At 41.7% G+C, this 19354-nt stretch overlaps 1 protein-coding gene across 5 annotated transcripts in view; it reads left to right on the forward strand.

Annotated features, from left to right (window-relative positions):
• Positions 1 to 18274, forward strand: part of ppp2r5eb (protein phosphatase 2, regulatory subunit B', epsilon) — a 34187-nt gene extending 15913 nt beyond the window's left edge. For all 5 annotated transcript variants that reach the window (XM_026339144.1, XM_026339145.1, XM_026339147.1 and 2 more), the window contains 12 exons: positions 12702 to 12898; positions 13361 to 13462; positions 14050 to 14142; positions 14266 to 14396; positions 15019 to 15078; positions 15640 to 15748; positions 15841 to 15894; positions 16090 to 16140; positions 16230 to 16349; positions 16545 to 16672; positions 17319 to 17420; positions 17581 to 18274. In XM_026339144.1, the coding sequence (XP_026194929.1) occupies positions 12702 to 12898; positions 13361 to 13462; positions 14050 to 14142; positions 14266 to 14396; positions 15019 to 15078; positions 15640 to 15748; positions 15841 to 15894; positions 16090 to 16140; positions 16230 to 16349; positions 16545 to 16672; positions 17319 to 17420; positions 17581 to 17680 (1247 nt within the window). In that variant the 3' untranslated portion in view covers positions 17681 to 18274. The remainder of the gene's footprint in view (positions 1 to 12701; positions 12899 to 13360; positions 13463 to 14049; positions 14143 to 14265; positions 14397 to 15018; positions 15079 to 15639; positions 15749 to 15840; positions 15895 to 16089; positions 16141 to 16229; positions 16350 to 16544; positions 16673 to 17318; positions 17421 to 17580) is intronic.
• The last annotated feature ends 1080 nt before the right edge of the window (positions 18275 to 19354 follow it).

Genomic DNA, 19354 nt, shown 5'->3' on the forward strand with positions numbered 1-19354 from the left:
ACGTCTAGCAAAACAATCTCCTTGGTGAGATTTAATCCTAGATGTACCTGCAACACACTGGAGGAACATTCTCCAAATAAAGGAAATGCCATAAAACTTATCAGCTGCCACAAATAAAATATTTAACATATTCAGATTTTTTAGAAGTTTTAAGACATATTGTAGGAGGCCAAATTATTTCCAAAATTATGCCTTTCATAAATATTTATGCAAACCTTACGTTTCTGATTCTGAAGATCAAAAAAATCTGGGAAAAAAAAAACAAAACAACAAAAAAAAAAAACAAACACCACCTAACAATCACTAGCCATTGTTTTCCACTCTTTATTGGGGCTTTTGGAGTGGAGAAAAGTCAGCATATTTTACACTATGCTGTATCCATTTTGACCTTAAGTTTTCAAAATGCACCCCCTATAACTTTATGCAATATTATAGTGCTGTGGTCCCATTTAATTAATGTAGTGCATTTAATGTATTTCATAAAAGATACCTTAACTCCTATTTGTCCTTCGCCAAACAAAAGACATTTACTGCAGTTTTTCCAGTATTTGTTGACAGAGGACAAAGGAAAATTACTTTCAGGCACAATTTTCACACTTGCCTGTGCCTGTTAAGTCCGGCTGATAAACTGAAAGTACCAGGGTAAATTTGAATTCACCAGCGTCTGTGAAATCAGGCTTCCTGTCGTCCCTCTCCTCCTCCTCACTCTGCTCCTGTGACTTGAGTGTTTTTCTCCTCCCAGCTCTCCTGGAGATGCTTTCCTCTCCTACCATGCTGACGTTAGCTGCATTGACGTCTGTGAATCAGCCCCCTCCTATCACAGATGCTGTGGCATATATGAGGAAAACATGACAAACACAGCTTGTTTGAGCACATATCAGATTTCCACAGCAGCCCAAGCCAATGTGGGCCAAATCTTCCTGTGGCTGAACGTGTTCTCTGCATTTTCAGCCTAAATTAGGTTTCTCTCACGTCTCTGGCTCATATCCACCTCATGTAGGAGGACTGATCTGTCTGTGACCTCCCTGGGTTTTTAAAAAAAGAAGAGAGGAGCAAAAAATAGAAAGACGGAGATGTACAATGCTGCACAGCCCGCCCCTGGCTCTCTTTGCGGCTTCCTCTGGTCTCTGTTTGGCCAGTGAAGCCCACTGACACGCTGCTTCATCTTCCCTCCCCTCCACGTTCTCCCCTTAGGAGAAACCTGATCCACGAGGTGTCTCTTTACATTTTTCCAGCGCTACTCACTACAAACAAGCCCCAAGAGGAGTGTGGGTCTGATAAACTTCTGTCGTCCACATGTTTAGCTGACATCAGCTACACAGTGACTTTCATGACTGCTGGTTTCTACGGTTTGTGTCTAACAAGGAGCGGAAACCTGATTAAGTGAGTGACAGCATTTATGTTCCAGTGTTGTGGGGGAGTGCATAGTTGCTAGCACAGGAGCGTGAAGTGTTAAAGTTAGCTGCTGCTGTCAGGGGCTCTCGCTGCTACCAGCCGACACAGCCTGTCATGTGTGCATGAGGCAGGACTTAAAATGGACTGGGATGGTAACAGAAGACGAGTGTTTTTACTGGCTGAGAGGAGAATGGAAAGTTCATTGGTGGAATGAGTACATTTTATCTTTGACTCTATGTGGAAGAATGCATTGGTTTCTAGCAGAGCAAATGTTGGCATTCAGGGATGTGGGTTGAGACTCTGGATGGTTCCGAGTTGAAAGTGGTGCAGAATTTCAAAGAACCCATGATTTGCTAGGATATCCCCCTTTCCACTTTGAGGTTTCTGAAGTAAAGGTTGGAACCGCTGAGCTTCACTTTGCTGAGTTTACACTATTGGGCTGTAACAAGTACTCACTTTTTCCTTAAGTAATTTCCTTAAGTCTTGAAAAAGCCTGTCACAATCACCGCCCAAGGTAACAACTTCACAGCAGCCAGACAAGTGTCAATGAGCCATAACAATAATTTATTCCCATTGCTTGTCCCCACATACTACTTCTCCTTTATGTTTAATTCAATTTAACTTTGGGGTTAATTTTGTTTTCTCAAAACATGCCGTTTGGTAGCATGAGTTGATTGCAGTGTTGGACTCACCCTTCAGTCCACATGAACGTAGTTTAAGTTGCTTTTTGAAACGATGGTTGCGGCTTATGATAGGATTTTTTTTCTGACCTATGTAGGTGGTGTGTATTTTCTCAATCTCAGGTCTTCTACCAGGAGCCTGCGAGTTTGAACGTTCTGAGCAGTATCTTGGCTGCACTTAGTACTTCTGTCTTTCTGGACGGAGAGTTCTTTTTTCTGAGTTGCAGGTTTTAATAGTCACTACTGCTGACTAATTTCAGTTGGTAACCAAAAAGTGTTGCTATTGATGCCCAACGCTAATCCAATTAATGGCAGTGGAATTCAGCATATAAACATTCATAAACGTGTTGACCAACATCTGGATCGGTTGTTGTTGGGTAAACACAGAAGGTGGTGTTTGAGTTGAGGTAAAGGACAGGTATCTTCTGTTGTGTTGAGTTTGAGTCAGTGCTGCTCACAGATGGAGGAATTCCTGCTATGCGACTCCTGCGAGCGGCCCAGCCCTTTCACCTGCACTCGTGAACGCTGTCTTTGTATAAACATTCCCAGACAAGTCTTCCTCTTGCTGCTGCATCAGAGACTTTTATCTGATGCTCAAATCGTTGTAACTTTGACATGACACATTTGCTGTCTGCAGTTGAAGCCTCTGACCTGTCTGTTATGTTATGGTCCGTGCAGCCAGCTTATGTGTTGAAATATACCCTGCCCGTCCACAAAAAAAGTCACCACCTGGATTTAACTAAGCAAATGGGTAAGAACCTCCCATTGAATAATTACTGCATGGATGATTAGTTATTGAACCCTAATTGATGCAGTGAGTAGCTTCTCATCTCTTAATCAACCATATCTGAAGATACATCCTATGAAAAATATATTAATCTGTTTCAGAAGGGTCAAATTATTGGCACGAATCAAGCAAAGAAATCATCTAAGGAGATTGATGAAACTACTAAAACTGGGTTAAGAACTGTCCAATTGAAGAAGGTCATGTGGTCTGATAAGTCCAGATCAGGGTAAGAAGAGAGGTGGGTGAAGTGATGCACCCATCATGTCTAGTGCCTACTGTACAAGCCTGTGGGGGCAGTGCTATGATCTGGGGATGCTGCAGTTGGTCAGGTTTAGATTCAGCAACCACCAATGTGTCCAAAGAATGAGGTCTGCTGACTACATGAATGACCAGGTTGCTACATCAATGGATTTTTTCTTCCCTGATGTCTCGGATATTCCAAGATGACCATACCAGGATTCATCAGGCTCAAATTGTGAAAGAGTGGTTCAGGGAGCATGACACATCATTTTCACACATGGATTGGCCACCACAGAGTCCAGACCTTAACTCCATTCACAATCTTTGGGATGTACTGGAGAAGACTTTGTGCAGCGGTCCGACTCCCATCATCAAAACAAGATCTTGGTGAAAGGTCAATGCAACTCTGTACGGAAAAAAATGTTGAGACATAGGCAGAATTTTCAGCTATTTCCAATAAATTTAGCATTTTTATTTAATAAATTGCTTTCAACTAGACCTTTCATAATAACTATTTTTGTGAGACAATATATTGTCCCAGAAATACTACAGTGTTGACACTGTAAGACCATTTTACATCCGTGAATGAGGCAGGTACACACTTTTAAAACTCAGTGCACATTAGCTAGCTGGGTAACTTGATAAATCAGTGATTAACTGAGAGCCAGGTTCTTTTCCTGTCTGCTTCACAAGGGAGACTGTTGTCTTGTACAGCCCATCTACTGCCCAACTATGTTTCTCTTTTTTCACCTAAATGATGGATATATTGTAAAAGTTGTTACAGGTTAATCAAATCATAAGCTTGTTTTGCACTCATACAATTTTGTAGGTTGATTTGCATTAGAAACTGGGAGCCAACTATTTTAAATTATGTCTTTTCTTGGAGGTGTTTATTCACCAGCTCAACAGGCATAATTAGCATGTGCAGCTCATGTATGAATAGAAACCTGCACTCTGGAAGCTGGAGGGCTGCATGTTTTTTTTGGGGGGGGTTTGTTGAGCTTGTTTAATAAACGTGTTCTTTTACTTTAGGGTAATTGGGATTAAAAGTCCTCTTAATAATAAATAATAAAACACTTCAAATTCATATACTGTGCTAAAGGAAATATTATAAACAGTATATTTGTCTTCTGTTTGTCGCAGAGCTTTCTAGGGTCAATTAATTTGTCTTCTGTACCTGTGTCACCTTGTTGCACAAAACCAAAACGTAGTGAAAGTGACGCCATAGCTCTGCCATCTGCCGCGTTGTTGGCTGCAGTAGCAGGGAACAAAGTTCACCAGGATGGCTGCATGTGTTAATGATTGACAGCAGCCTGGCGCCTTGCAGGGGTGCTTATATGAGACTTGAGAACATGGAGATATGAGCATAGGGACTTTGTATCTGGGTCATGAATATATATTTCTGTTAGAGGTCTGCCATTACACAAATTCTGCACAGGTGTCTGTGCTAGGCTATTACACATTCAGTACATACATGTGTAGTGAACCTTTTGTTCAGTAACTATTCTGTAGGGCTGAATTTCAATAGAGTCACAAATCTCATCTTATTTAAAACAAGGAAATAACATCTTGCTGCTGGAGGAAGCAAGGGTTTGAGCCCTCACATTTGTGATACAATTATCAGGGTAAATTATTATCTAGTTAAATTATAAGGTTCAAATTGCAATACATTTTGTGGGCATGCTAAGAAAATAAAATGAATTAAAATGTCTAATGATGGACCAGTTACTACTCACAAATAACAATGCACCAGACAGTAGAAAGATAGTGAAAAATAGTGTTGTGAGAGACTGCTCACTAGAACTGAATGTTTGGAAGCAAAGATTGTCCGGGCAAAGGGAAAGAGAAATTTACACTTTGACCCCAGCGTTTCTATTGTTTGTAGAGTTGTAAATATGTTTTTTCTGTATGTTTACCTATGATTGTAAAATTATCACTGGGTGTTATGATGGGTTTCGTTTATAGATTCTGATGTGTCGATCAAAAAGATGTAAAGTAAATAAAAGTAGTTGCATCCTGCACTGCTTGCACCACTAAGATTCAGTTTAGCCTGTGTTTGATTGAGTTGGTTGCCATGGTTACAGCTTTTTCACTTTGAGCAGTGCAGTCCACTTCACTCCGTTTCCTTCCTTGACATGTGTCACGCATGTTTACATCCTCAAAGTGACATCATATTGAAACTGTGACTTGTTGAAGATGTTTGACAAAAGTAAGAATTGATCAGTATTGAGCCTTAATTTAAAACATAAAACATAAAAGCAAAGTGAGGATGGCTTCAAAATAATGCAGAGTGCAGTCCACCTATGATGAGGTGACCCAGGAGCTGTTCTGCGTGGTCGTGGACGTCTTCATCTTTTTGTATATTTGCACAATGAATCAGACGCCTCCCTGATGTTATTGTTCAATACACGAGAACCTAAGTATACAGTACAATTCAACTACGCAGCTATATATAAGCTATTGTATTATTTAAATTTGGTCCAGCTTGACCCCATGACTATTTATCTGTGCATTGCTAAATAGAAAAGCCAAATGTCAGGCAGAGAATTCAACTTTAGTGAATTTAAAAAAACAAAAATCCATCCTGAAATGCTTTAATGAATCAATTTGCTTTGCTGTGGCTTAACACTTGCAGACGGAGTGAGGTTGAGCGTTGTTCTGTTGTCAGTTCTTCACTGTAGCAGCCATATGTTTGCACATGTGTACATAGATGTGAGCAGCAACAGTGCACCATGATTGTTGACCACATGGTCATGTGCCAGCTGCCTGTGGAGATTTGCATCGACAGCTGATGACAGTGTTGCCAGGACACGTCTGTCTTCCTGCTTTGAGGACCAAAACAGAACAGATGTTATCACAGTCAGCGTTTATGCTCTCTTTTCACTGTAATCCTTTATGTAATGTTTAACTGCGCTGGCTTATAGCCCCAGTAGCGACAGCAGCAGCGTGTTCACCCCCACAGGAAACATGAGACACAGCTGTGTTCGCCGTTGTCAGGATGAAGGTGCTCATATGTTTGTTTTTTTGTTTACTGAAGTTTGTAGACAAAGATGAGGAGGTTTGGCTCAGCGCTGAAGCCAGAATAACAGATCTTTGTTGAATAAAAAGGGGACTGTTTATGTGTCATTTCAGTCATTGATGGAAATAAAAAGACATGAATGAGCTTGTCAGTGCTTGGTGTACAAACAACATAATGGTCCCTGGTCACATGTCCATGGTGTTTTGTCGTGGATTTGTCTTCCAGAAATGACCCTGAATGAGGACCTTTCACTTGCCAGTTCCAGCAGTACAGAGTGTCGGTTATTTGTGTATTAAAAGCCTCAAGCTCCAAAGAAAAAAATAAATAACTTTGGCTCAAAAATGTAGGTGAGATCTGAATCGTGAATTTGAATAGTTACACCCTCAGGACACAGCATTGGATGTTAAAACCCAGCAAATATGCCAACAACCAAATAAAAAATGTATTCATTATTTTTTGTTTTAATCATCTCTGCATTTTAATTTTATTTATCAGGTGCAGCCAGTAATAAGCCTGCTGTTAGAGCTGAGAAAGTGCTAAAACTTATTCTCCAGTTAGTATTGATGAGGCCCCTTAACACCTGACTGTTCCTGTGACCAACAATAACAGGCTGATTAGTTCCTCTGTGCAGCTGAAGCTAGGTGAGACTGAAAGGCAGCTTTTTTTCTCGGGGTAAATAAGGTTAATTAGAAGCCACTGGTCTCTAGAGAGGAGAACAAAGGTCACACCCTCTGGGACTTGACATTCCTCCGTCAGTCTGCCTGATTGTTCTACTAATCTCCGATTCACCTTAACCTCCTCTGTTTATACTTTTTATAGTAGCTGTGCGTTTGTGTACATACAGTACATAATATCATCACAGCCAGGACATGATATTCTACAAACTGACCTTCAGATCAGGGGTCCAGTCACCTTCTGAGTCCATCTGTTGGAGCTGTTAACTTTCTCTCTCCGTCATTCTGTACTGTAACTTACCCAGTTGCACACACTTGCCGCTTTTAGAGACGAGGGGCTTTCCCCTTTACACTGAGTGTGTGTGTGTGGACTGTTCTTAAAGAGTGCAACCTCTGGTCATCTTACACCTTCCAATGCTTTCCTTCCTAGACTTGTGTTTCCACTAAAATCTCTGCAGTGCCTTCTGTGAACAGAACAGTACAACCCAGGAATAGTGCAGTATTTTCCATTGAGCAGGTAACTTTTTGTCACCTGCTGATCCTACAGTTTTATTATCTAACAAACAAGAATGCAAACATTGGCTGCACTTAAATGCACCGTTTACAGTTCTTTAGGTAAATGAAATCATTTTGGCCCAGCTTCTTGCCACCTTCGTACATTGTCTCATGCTTGCTGAGGATTTGTTTTCTGTGTTTGCCTCAGCTTGTTCCAAACCTGTTGCTGTTTCTAAACAACTTAAGTTTGTTAAGCTATCAGTATCAGTATCACAGAATCACGAAGTACATCCAGAGGCTGTTAAATAATAACCCTGAAACGTTTAGGCTGATCACCTACATGTGATGCGTTTATATGGACTTTCTCAACATTAGGATTCTTCTTGTTTTCTCTGTTTGCATCACCATTAGAATCCTATTCTAATTAAATCTGTATTTGCCACGAAATATCTGGAAAACATGTTAAACTGTTTGAAAGGTGGATGCACACATACACAGTCTGCTGGCTCCTGACCTTGTTGCTTAAATAGGTTGATGCTGTTATGTAATTATCCTAACTTAAAGGACTTCCAGTGGTGAGCCATCCGATTTCTCTGTCTTACGCTCTTCAAGTCGTTAAGCTTTTTTCCACCATTAATTAAGCAGCAGCGACTTCTCTCTTCCTCTGCCAAGGGAGCCCATTGCTGAGAAACAGAACAGAACAGACAGAAAGGCAGGAAGGAGAAACAAGGCAGAAGCTGCCGAAGCCAGAGCTGAGCATCAGTGTTTCCACAGGCCGCACTCATAAAGGATCTCAGAATAGTCGTGTTGATATGAGACCAGTTTGCTTCATAAGAAACAGTGATGCTTTACATATGGTTAAAAGCTGTACTAATACCAGCTTTTATATAGAAACAGGCATTTTGTCAGCTGTAATTGTTGTTCAGCTGATGGCAGGACCCATCCTCACTTTAATAAAAAAAATATATATATCTTGACCGTCGCTGTTTTGTCTGGACCAGGAAAGAAAAGGAAAATGACATCCCCATATCTCTGGACACAATGACTTCTACTAACTGTGGCTGTTGTAATATCTCCATAATAATCCTCCAAATGATGGTTGGATTATGCACAGACTGGATCAGCAACTGCCACACGCCGGTTCCAACCCTGATTTTTGTCCACTGACCATAGTTGCTGCTGGATTAAAGAAATATCATATTTGTAGCAGCTAAATGGATTCAGGGATAAACATGATGGTACAAGTAAATGCTCCCAATGATATAGGCAGTTTTAGACTTGATAGAGCTTCAGTTTAGGTTAAACGACAAATTAGACTAGAATTTTTATATATTTTTATACTTTTCCAGTGATACACAGTCATTTGAAAGAAGCTAGTTTTCAGCTTTTTGTTTGTGGCTGGTAAACTGACCTGCAGTCTAAGCATGAGCCCAGCAGCTCAGGTGTTTTAGAGGTTGTTAAGTGTTATGTGGTGTGACATTGATTTGCAGCAATCGGCCTAAAGTGCCAAACCTGCTTGAATATATATGCAAAAATTCTTTGAATGTTTAACTAGTTAATGTGTCATTTAACCCCTGACTTGATTTGAAGAGGAAACATGCACTTCAGGGCGCAAAACTATAGCGGAGCAGGAGTGAAACATTAGATCAGACTGAGGTCTGTTGCTGACTTTTTCCGGTATTTACGTATTTTGTTGGGTCTCGGAGTGGATGAAATGAGGAATCAAAGAAATGTAAAAATCATTAATAGAACTATTAATGATCATGTGATGATCTGTCGGTGATTCCTGTGCTGGTTAACCTTTTTATTTCCACCAGTAAAGGACTCACATACTGGCTTTGTCACACCACAGGCTGCTCTTGGTGCTGATGTGTGGGTCTGACTGAGGTTGTGTGTATCTGTGGTTAGACTTTCTTCTCCAGGGTTGTTCCTTGCTGATGCATAAGAAGGGTTTCTGGATTATTCTAGGTTACTGCGCACACACACACACTCTCATGTGTCTCGTGTACACTTTTAAGTACAGTCACACACATTTTAATGCACACAGCTGCACGGTCTCTCTTTCTCTCTCTTTTTCTGTTCCCCATACACACACACATAGTCTCTCGCCCTGCTCCAAGCCTGTTAGCTCTGCTCTCTCTGTGTCTCTGTACAGGGATTACTGTGTCCCGTGTGATTATCTGTCTATTAATAGCTTCCTTTAAGGCTGTTCACATGCTTGTATAGCGGCAGAGCTGCAGGATCCAGAGGCCCCTGGCTCCTGCAACACAAGCTGACCCCAAATTCTGCAGCAAGTAATTACTGTAATGAAGTACACTGTACTGTAAACTACTGTACCGAGGACCTGCACACACTGTCGACAACCACAGCAAGCATGCACACAAAACAAATGTGTATTCTCCTTACGGCGAAGACACAAACTGTATCATTCATTAGATCATTACATCATTACATACTATACATTTTAGCACTACCTCAAGGGCCACACTGCATTTCAGTGCATACATTATATGTGAGCATGTGACAAATGAAACTTTTGATTCTCGTTAACGGTACACACCTTTTTAATGTCCACATTTCACAATACATAAGCATGCGTGTTAAGGGTGTGCCACAGTACAGTGCAAGCTGTGGAGGAACTGTATTATTTTAAGACCTTATCACACACCCCTAACGCATATACATTTACAGGCAAGAATGCGCACACACCGACTTACACTTGTTGTGTAATGTGACCCAGGCAGCTACTGTTTGAAAAATGCTGCTTCAGTGGTCTTGATTCTTGATAAATCTTCTTCTGCTTCTTATTTCTTGTTTATTGGATTAAGGTAGAAACCCCACTGGAAGAAAACTACTCAGCCACTCACTTCTGTAAACATGGGAAGCCATTTTTACATTTTAGTGTTATTATGGGAATTCATTGTCAGTGGTTTGTGTGAATGTATGATCATCGTTCAGCTCTGTTTTCTGGATCTTCAGCTGTCAGTTTTTCCACTTTCTTCACCAACTAGTTGCTGTCTCCGTTGGCGAGTTGTTTCAACATTCTAGTCAGCTCTGCTTTTAGGTGTTTGAAGCTCTGTGTGGTTACAACACATGCAGGATAAATGGGAGCTTACTATATCTTGTTGGATTGTAAACCACTGCAGTCTGAAAAAAAAAAAATAGATGGATGGATGGATGGATGGATATAGATAGATATAGATATAGATTTGCTGTGAGAAATTTGGGCATTGTTGGACTGTTCTTCCATCCTACTAAGTTTGTGGGGCAGAGATTAAATCTGCAGGATCCAGGACTGATGCCAGTCACTCAGGGTTTGGGTTTGTTTGTGACTGGCCTGGTTGGACGCCGCCTCAATGAGCTGAGCTGAAGCGGGAGGCCAGCAGGTCGTGAGTAACTAGTGGCATTTGGATCAAAACATATTCAGTTTAATCACTTTAAATGCGCTTGGTGAGATGTGCCAAGGGTTGTTTCCCAGGACAGCGAGTTGCACTTCATCTCTGAATAGTAAGAGCTGCTGGGAGAGGATTTCAGTCGTTCATTCCAAACAGCTGAAGTGATTTTTGATGTAGACACTTTTTTTAAGCATATTTTTATTCAAAAAAATCAATAAATTTTAATATTGCCTTAATGCTGTTTACTAATGAGAATGACAAACTTCTAATTAATCTAGAACCTAGATTAATTTATCAGTGGATTACTTAATCAACCTGTTGCTGTAGGAATTTAGATTTTGACCTTTTAAACATTTTTTATTTTAACCACAAACTGTTTATTTAGTGACTCTTTCTTATTAAGTCAGGAAATCTTGAAATTAATCACCCATAAAGCTTAAACGGTATGAATGAGGAAAGTGCTAACAAACATTAGCTTCTCCATCCTGCTAAACCTTTGGGCTGAGAGCACAAAGCTAAATTGTGCAACAAGACTTGAACATATGAACTCAGCATTGTTAATATTCTCACCTGTAGGTTTTTAGTTTTGGCTCTTTTTGACTGTTTGCTGAATAATTAACAAACGAATCGCTCTAAACAGCTGCGTGTTGGGATGAGGTGAAAAAGTCATTCTATTGTTACCTGAAAAGTTCCTCAGTCATTTATATGCTGTGTGTGTCACTCAACATGAAGAGCAGCAGAATTCACAATGACGCACAAAGACTTTGATGTGTAATTGTCGAGGATGCCGGCACACACACACACACACACACACACACACACACACACACACACACACACACAGTGCTGCTTTCAGAGCAGCTTACATCTTACATAATAGTGGCCCAAGTCCTGTCGGGACAGGAACATAAGGTCTGAGTTGTGGCGATGAGGGAAGAGCGTTGATCGTCTTCATGCATGTCTGAACTCTGTGTGACCCTCTGTCACTGCGGGAACATAATAAAGACACCCATTATTCAGCTCCTACACGTATGTGGTCTGTGACAGCTCAACCTCCGTTGCTCCCATCAGAAACACTCATTGCTGATAATGAGGCTGTCACACTCCTCCTTCCTGTACAGAGCAGGTTGGAAAAGCTAAGATGCATAAATAAAAAGCTTATGCAGAGCAGAAAACTTTCTTTCACCTCGAGCATGCAGCAGCATTATCCTTTGTTTTCTGTAATGAACATTTTTGTTGAAAATGAAATGAACTGTAGAGAACTAGCAAACACACTAATCATGTTACTGCTTAGATCAAAGTTTTAATGTGCACGATAATGTACTCACCAACATTTACTGCCTCCGTATGCTTATGCTAACCTCCAGTCCATCTTGTGTTTTTCCCAAACGGACGTAGCGGCAGCTCAAAGTGGCTGTGTGTTAGGAAACAGTTTTTACGTTTAGGAAAAACTAATGTAAAATTTCTAAGTTGCTGCTTAATGAAGAAAAACAATAAAATAAAATCAAAGTGCTTTTAAAAACAGTAACATGTGTGACTTTTAAACATGGGAATGAGTTTTTCACATGTTTTTATTGCCTGTTTCCTCTTGCAGCTGTAGCATGAACACAACATGTTTTTATTTCTATTGATTTGATTTTCAATCAATAACAATTTCCTAAAAGCTTCTTTTTGTGCCATAAACAAAGTAAAACACAAGAATATGAAATTTAAAATACTACAAAACAGCAGCTCCTCACTTCAGGGAAGGTGCAACCAGAAGATATAGAAGTAGAACATTTAAAGTGGCATGTGGCTTTCTTCTGATAGTAGTTCACTGGTTCTGGTGGTGTCAGAGTTTAAGTTTTCAGGACCTCACCTGTCTCCATTTTTACTTCTACTGTTTTTATTATTTCAGTCTTTGCAGCTCCTTGCATTGTTCAGATTTATTTCTGCATCATTTAACAGACTTTTCTCTTTCCCTCTGTGTGTTTGTGTGTCTTTTGTTCCTGGGTGCGTTTGATTTGTGTGTTGCAGACGTGCCAGCACCGGAGCAGCCAGAGCTGTTCCTGAAGAAGCTGCAGCAGTGCTGTACTGTGTTTGACTTCATGGACACGCTGTCAGACCTCAAGATGAAGGAGTACAAGCGCTCCACACTCAACGAGCTGGTGGACTACGTGACCGTCAGCCGGGGCTACCTGACAGAGCAGGCCTACCCTGAGGTCGTCAAAATGGTGAGGGGGGGGGTGGGGGGGTGAACCTGTATTCAGCCTACACAGTGGTCTCACACACTAGACATTTTGAAGACTGTGCAACGTGGTACAGACTTTTCACCTAATCATTTCTCAGCCTTTTGGCTTGTGAAAGCTGAAAACAGCATCTACGTGCAGCTTCTCATCCCAGGTATCACAACACTTGATGAGTTAGAAGTTTGGGGCTCAGTTTCTCAAATGAAAAACATTTTTTAGACCCATACACTGCAGGTAACATTTAATAATTCAACTTGGAGTTATTTTCTCAAGTAATTGTTTGTTCTGCAAAATTCACATTTCATTGTACTTGGTTGCTGCTGTACCCCTGATGCCCTGAGAGGGGATGTTTAGGGACACAGTAGCTCCACACCTGAGACTGGTCGATGTGGATGTATTGAAGTTTTCATAGTCAGCTGTTTGTGTCCTCTCTGTGTTGTCTTCCAGGTGTCTCACAACATATTCCGGACCCTTCCGCCCAGTGACAGTAATGAGTTTGACCCCGAGGAGGACGAGCCAACGCTCGAGGCCTCCTGGCCACACTTACAGGTGATCATTGTATATTCACTAATCAACAATTAGTAACAACACATTTTTAGTGTTATTTAGCTCATGTTTTCTCCTGTGGCACGAGTTACTGTCTCTGTACAGTGGCCTGATGGTGCCACACCTTGTTCCTGGACAAACTGACGAAGGAAAACTAGCTGAAATTGTCACACGATCAATTTCTTCAACAAAAACTATCACTATGCAGTTTTTTTTTAGTTTTTTGTACAGTATGTATTAAACAGATACATGGCACCTTTGACCCTCATCACCTTCCCCTTTAATCTGTGTCTACTGTGTCTATGAGTTAGTTTAAGGGCTCTCATTTTTAAGAGGACCATATCAGTCCTGGGATTTTTCTTCAGTTTTTTAAATCACCTTATTGTTGTGCAGCAGAACTAGCTTCACGTGTAGTTTTGTGTTCAGATCTTATCGTCATTATCACTACACCACACGTCGAACTGCAGCCAGACCTCCTCAGCTCATCAACCAAATGGAGCTTTAAAAATTCAGGTGAAATTTGAACACACTCTCTTTCTCTCTCGTCCTCCGTCCATCCCTGTCCTTGTCCATCCTTCTCTTCCTCTCAGTTGGTTTACGAGTTCTTCATCCGGTTCTTGGAGAGTCAGGAATTCCAGCCCAGCATTGCCAAAAAGTACATAGACCAGAAGTTTGTCCTACAGGTGAGTCACAGAGTTGTTCTGCATGCTTTGATCAGCTGTTTGTGTCATCTTGTTGTTTTCTCCTCTTTTGTATTTTCCTCTCTAACACCCACTTCCCTTCTGTCTCGTTTTCTTCCGTTCCAGCTCTTGGAGTTGTTTGACAGCGAGGATCCTCGAGAGAGGGACTACCTGAAGACAGTCTTGCATAGAATCTATGGCAAATTCCTGGGGCTGAGGGCTTTTATACGAAAACAGATCAATAATATTTTTCTACGGTGAGTAGACACCTGCTCCTCAAATGTCTGAAGATTCTCAAGATTTCACATAACTGAGTGTATGTTGCAGCTGATCTTGGTCCATAGACTCACAGTAGGTGGCTATGATGTTGTTTGTTGACAGGATTGTGGGGAAACAACAGTCTCCCGCAGAGTGCACTGTAGATTTTGGATGTTATCTCTTTGACCTCAATTATTAAAATGATTGCGTTTGCTCTATAATATCTGACAGTGATCAAACATAGAATGAAATTCCCTCATTCAAATAGTTTTTATAGACTCATGTGGTGCAAGAAGAATCTCATCATTACCATTAGATGACCTAAATTATCAATATGTTTATGAATTGGGTTCCTGTTACATATAGTCAGACGCCCAAAGCTTAGGTGAACACCTGTTTGTATATGTAGTGAAATGTGACCAGGTTACTATAGTACAGCTTGTTCCATGATTACCAACCTTAACCGACTTCTCTGCTTACTGAGGTCTGTGGAGTTCAGCAGCAGCATTCAGTCAGACTTTACACTTACAGGTGGGATCTTGTTTAACCTTTTTGTCCCTTTTCTGGCCTCCTGTCCTTTGTCTCCTCTGTTGTCCGTCTCCCTCTCTGTCTGCTCTACAGTTTTGTTTATGAGACGGAGCACTTCAATGGGGTGGCTGAGTTGCTGGAGATCCTGGGGAGGTATGTGGAGGCCTCCGACCGTCACACGCCGCCATTTACATTCTGAGAGCAACAGCAGAACTGAACTCTGTCCTGATATCTGCCTGGTTTTATTTAGTTGTGATGAAAGTACTTGTTTTAGGTTTTTATTTAATCAGGATGTTTTATAGTGAGAAAGAAAGAGAGTGAGTAACTGAGTAACCTCAGTTATTCCTGAGTTCAGGTCGGGTCAGTTTCCTGTACCTGATGGACCACTGATTAATTCACATTGTTTTATTTTACCCTTCATTGGTGTGTGAGAGACTCTACAGACTCTTCCTGCCTTTAAACCTAAATGCAGGATTGTAGTTTTTATAGAAGCCTCGTGTCTGTTCTGAAGGTCGGATCATCGGTTACATCTTTAGATTTCTCCTCCAGGCTCCATCGCCCTTTTTAGTGTGCTGCTCATTGATCTTCCACTTGCTTTCAGACGCTCACAATAAAGCTCTTTCATGTGTTCATGTTTAATTTATGTTTATATCTTCTCTCTTTTTCCTCTGTCTCCCCTCCTCCCCCTCTTTCCTACCCATCACTCTGTTCTAGTATAATCAATGGTTTTGCTCTGCCACTCAAAGCAGAGCATAAACAGTTTCTGGTCAAAGTGTTGATCCCCCTCCACACCGTCAGGAGTCTGTCCCTCTTCCATGCACAGGTAAAAGACGTTTAACATTTCCCTCTAGTGGTGTCAAACTCAAACTAAAGTGTTAAGATAATGATTAAACCTGTGGTTTCCTCTCTCTGCAGCTGGCGTATTGCATTGTACAGTTCCTAGAGAAAGACCCAACATTAACAGAACCAGTAAGTATTAGTATTAGTTCGTGTGTTGGACGTTCTCAATTTGTGTTTTTTAATTACAGTATTAAATCAGTCTCAAGAGTGTTAAGCTATAAAACAACCACAGTCTAATACCAGCTGTTTGAAATGAAACTCCTCTGCCTCATGTTACTGTTCCTGGAGGATCAGTGGTCACTAACTCATCCTCTTCCTCCACAGGTCATCAGAGGCTTACTGAAGTTCTGGCCAAAAACCTGCAGTCAAAAAGAGGTGAAGCTCCTTCTTCGCCTGTTCCTGTGAGATTCAGACACTCCCTGTGTTTGCCTGTGTTAACGTTTTCCTCCTGTGCTGTGGTCCAGGTGATGTTTTTAGGCGAGCTGGAGGAGATCCTGGACGTCATAGAACCCACACAGTTCGTCAAGATCCAGGAGCCGCTCTTCAAACAAATTTCCAGATGTGTCTCCAGCCCACATTTCCAGGTCAGTGCCGACCCAGCGCTCATATGAAGGGCTGACAGAGTATCACTGTAATAACCAGTTGAAACAAGTTAAGGGAAACTTACTGCTCCCGCACTTGAAGAGGCTTTAAAACGTTTTGAAACGTGAGAGATTAAAACACGGATGGGGAAGATTTCCAGTGTTCACACTTAGCTAAAGTGTTTTTCCTTTGCCCAGGTTGCAGAGCGAGCTCTGTACTACTGGAACAACGAGTACATCATGAGTCTGATCGAGGAGAACTCCAGCGTCATCCTGCCCATCATGTTTGCCAGCCTCTACAGGATCTCCAAAGAGCACTGGAATCCGTGAGTGGCTTTAAAATAAATGCCTGCGTCAGCTTCTCCTGAACGTCTGTAGATATTCAGGTGTAGTTTGTAGGTGTAGGTTGGTTTAAGCTCATTTTGTTCCCACACTAAAGTTTGAAGTGTTTGCTGATCTGCACTTTTAGCAGCAGCTCTTCAGGTTTTCCTTCTTTTTCACCTCATCGGGACTGTTGACTGTAAACTGCAGTGAACAGTGTCTCATTGCAGCACAAAACAAACCTTTGTAGTGGGGATCACAAATGATTCCAGGTTCAAACAGATTCTCTAAAAAAACCTTTGTATAAACTGAGTAGATGTTGTAACGAGGCGGAGGCGTCTTCCTCCAACGCTGAATGGGACTGAGAGAAACTACAGCAGTCACATTTACATTGATTTGAATGTCCAAGAAAAAACACAAAACGAGTACTAGTGGTCTGTTCACACAGCTTGTGCTGAACCTTCAGTGGCACAAAATGCTGCCGCTGCTTTTTTCTTCAGAGGATAAATCATCCACTTTTAATGCATCGTTTTTAAGGAGCCTTAAATATAAATTCATTAAGAACTTAAAGCTACAATTTCCTGTGTCAGTGTAACATGATCGTTAAAACTGTTGAACGTGTTGTCGTCTCTCTGTCCTCGCTCTGCTCAGGGCCATCGTGGCGCTGGTCTACAACGTACTGAAAGCCTTCATGGAGATGAACAGTACCTTATTTGATGAGCTCACAGCCACTTACAAGTCAGACCGCCAACGGTAAGAAGCTGTTCACGTTCGCAGGGTTTGTGATGAATGTGAAGGGACTGAGGGCTGCAGGCTGCTGAGCAGCATGTGAGAGAACACGTGTGAAGAACGGTCGGTTTAACGTGTGTGCAGAGTTTAAACCTCGTCCTCCATGTTTGTTTTCACTTCTCAGTGAGAAGAAGAAGGAGAAGGAGCGGGAGGAGCTGTGGAAGAAGCTGGAGGACTTGGAGCTGAAGCGGGGCCTTAGGAGAGACGGGATCATCCCAACTTAACGAAGACAGCGCCGCGCTCGCATCCACCCCTCCCACTCTCTTCCCCGCCTCCCTCCTCCTGATCCCCCCTCCCCTCCATCCTAACCCCGACTACCCCGCCCCCCCTCATCAGCCACGTCTGCCCAGAGCTCCGAGAAATCCCCGATAAAGGCCATCGCCTCTGGATCGACACAGGGCGCCCGCTGGTTTCTTAATTTTTATTTTATTTTTTTTGTTATTTTTATTTTTTTAATGTTTTTTTTTCTCCTGTGTTTGTGCGACTTACTTTACAGTAGATTCATCACGTCTGTTTTCATTATTTCAACAGCACTGTAAATAATTATTTTTTCTTTTTTCCCTTAAACTGATATTATTGCAAACAGAAAAACAAACAATAATAATAAAAAAAGGAAGAAAAAAATAGAAAATGAGAAAATGACTTGTGTGGGAGGGGATTTAAACAACAACCACATAAAAACACTTGGGACTGTAGGACATGAAACAAACAAACAAAAAAAGAGCAGATAGATGAGTTTGACTCTTCATCCCACTCTTCCTCAGTACAGTCCTGTATGTAACTTTGATTTTCTGGTCCTCTGTGCTTCTCTCGTTGCCTCCATCTTCCTGTCCCCTGATGGTGCGTCTGGTGCGTCCGGACAGATTTTGGGCCCCCCCTCTCTCCCCTGATGGTTCCTCAAGGACTGCCCCCCCCCCTCTCTCTCTGGCCCCCGTTCCTGTTTCAAACAGGGAGAAAAAACTGAACAAAACACATTTGAACCATCAACAGGGACTTTGTCAGTACACATTTAAAAACCATCTCTGAGTGCGTTTACATGCGTGTTTTAGAGCGGCTCGTGGAGTCGGGTCGGTGGGTGGAGGGAACCCCTCGAATTTATAATGTCTGCTTCTGTCTTGTAAAATAGTGTCACTGTGGAGCTGAACTGGTTCAAGCGTCTTCATCAAGTCCAGAAATCTGCTTCGAATGTGTCCTCGACATGTTTCCGCTCATGTTCAGATTATTTTCAGTATTGTCAGGTTGATGGTTACAGAATAAACTGCAGCTGCTGATTCATCAAAACGTAGAGAAAAATGACAAAAAGGTCGTAAAGAGACCAACGTGTTGCATTTTCATCATCTGAGCTCGATGGGAACTGTATCAAAAGCCAAAGGTTTTAATTTACCAGTGTAATTTCACCAACATCACCGTGCAGAGTGATGTTTACAGCAGCGTTTGAGACACAAACAGATTAAAACGAAAACAACAGAAGGAGATGATGCGTTATGAGCTCTTTGACTTCCCATAAAACTGGACTTTAAGATTTTAATACAGAAGCAACAACATTCGGACTTAGTTGCGTTATTATCACACGCTAACTTTCCCTTCGGCCCCTGTAGACACGCTCTCCTTCAGCTCTAAAATCGTTCTGGTCACTTTTCCAGAGAAGTCGCGATGGCAATCTTACTTTTACGTATGACTTTGAAAACAGCAGCAGTAGGGGGCCTACGTGTCTCACTGCAGGCGAACCTGAATCTCAGCTGCCTGGAGCACGACACCTGTGAATCACACAAACTCCTATCTACGAGATTTTTATAACTCTGGTCAAACTGTCCTAGAACATGTGCAGCATCATCTGAAATCACAGATGTGCTTAGAAAACGAACTCCAGATCCCTTCAGCCCCCCCGACACTCGCTC

Source organism: Anabas testudineus, chromosome 22, assembly GCF_900324465.2.
Source record: "Anabas testudineus chromosome 22, fAnaTes1.2, whole genome shotgun sequence".
In the NCBI taxonomy this organism is placed as follows: Eukaryota; Metazoa; Chordata; class Actinopteri; order Anabantiformes; family Anabantidae; genus Anabas; species Anabas testudineus.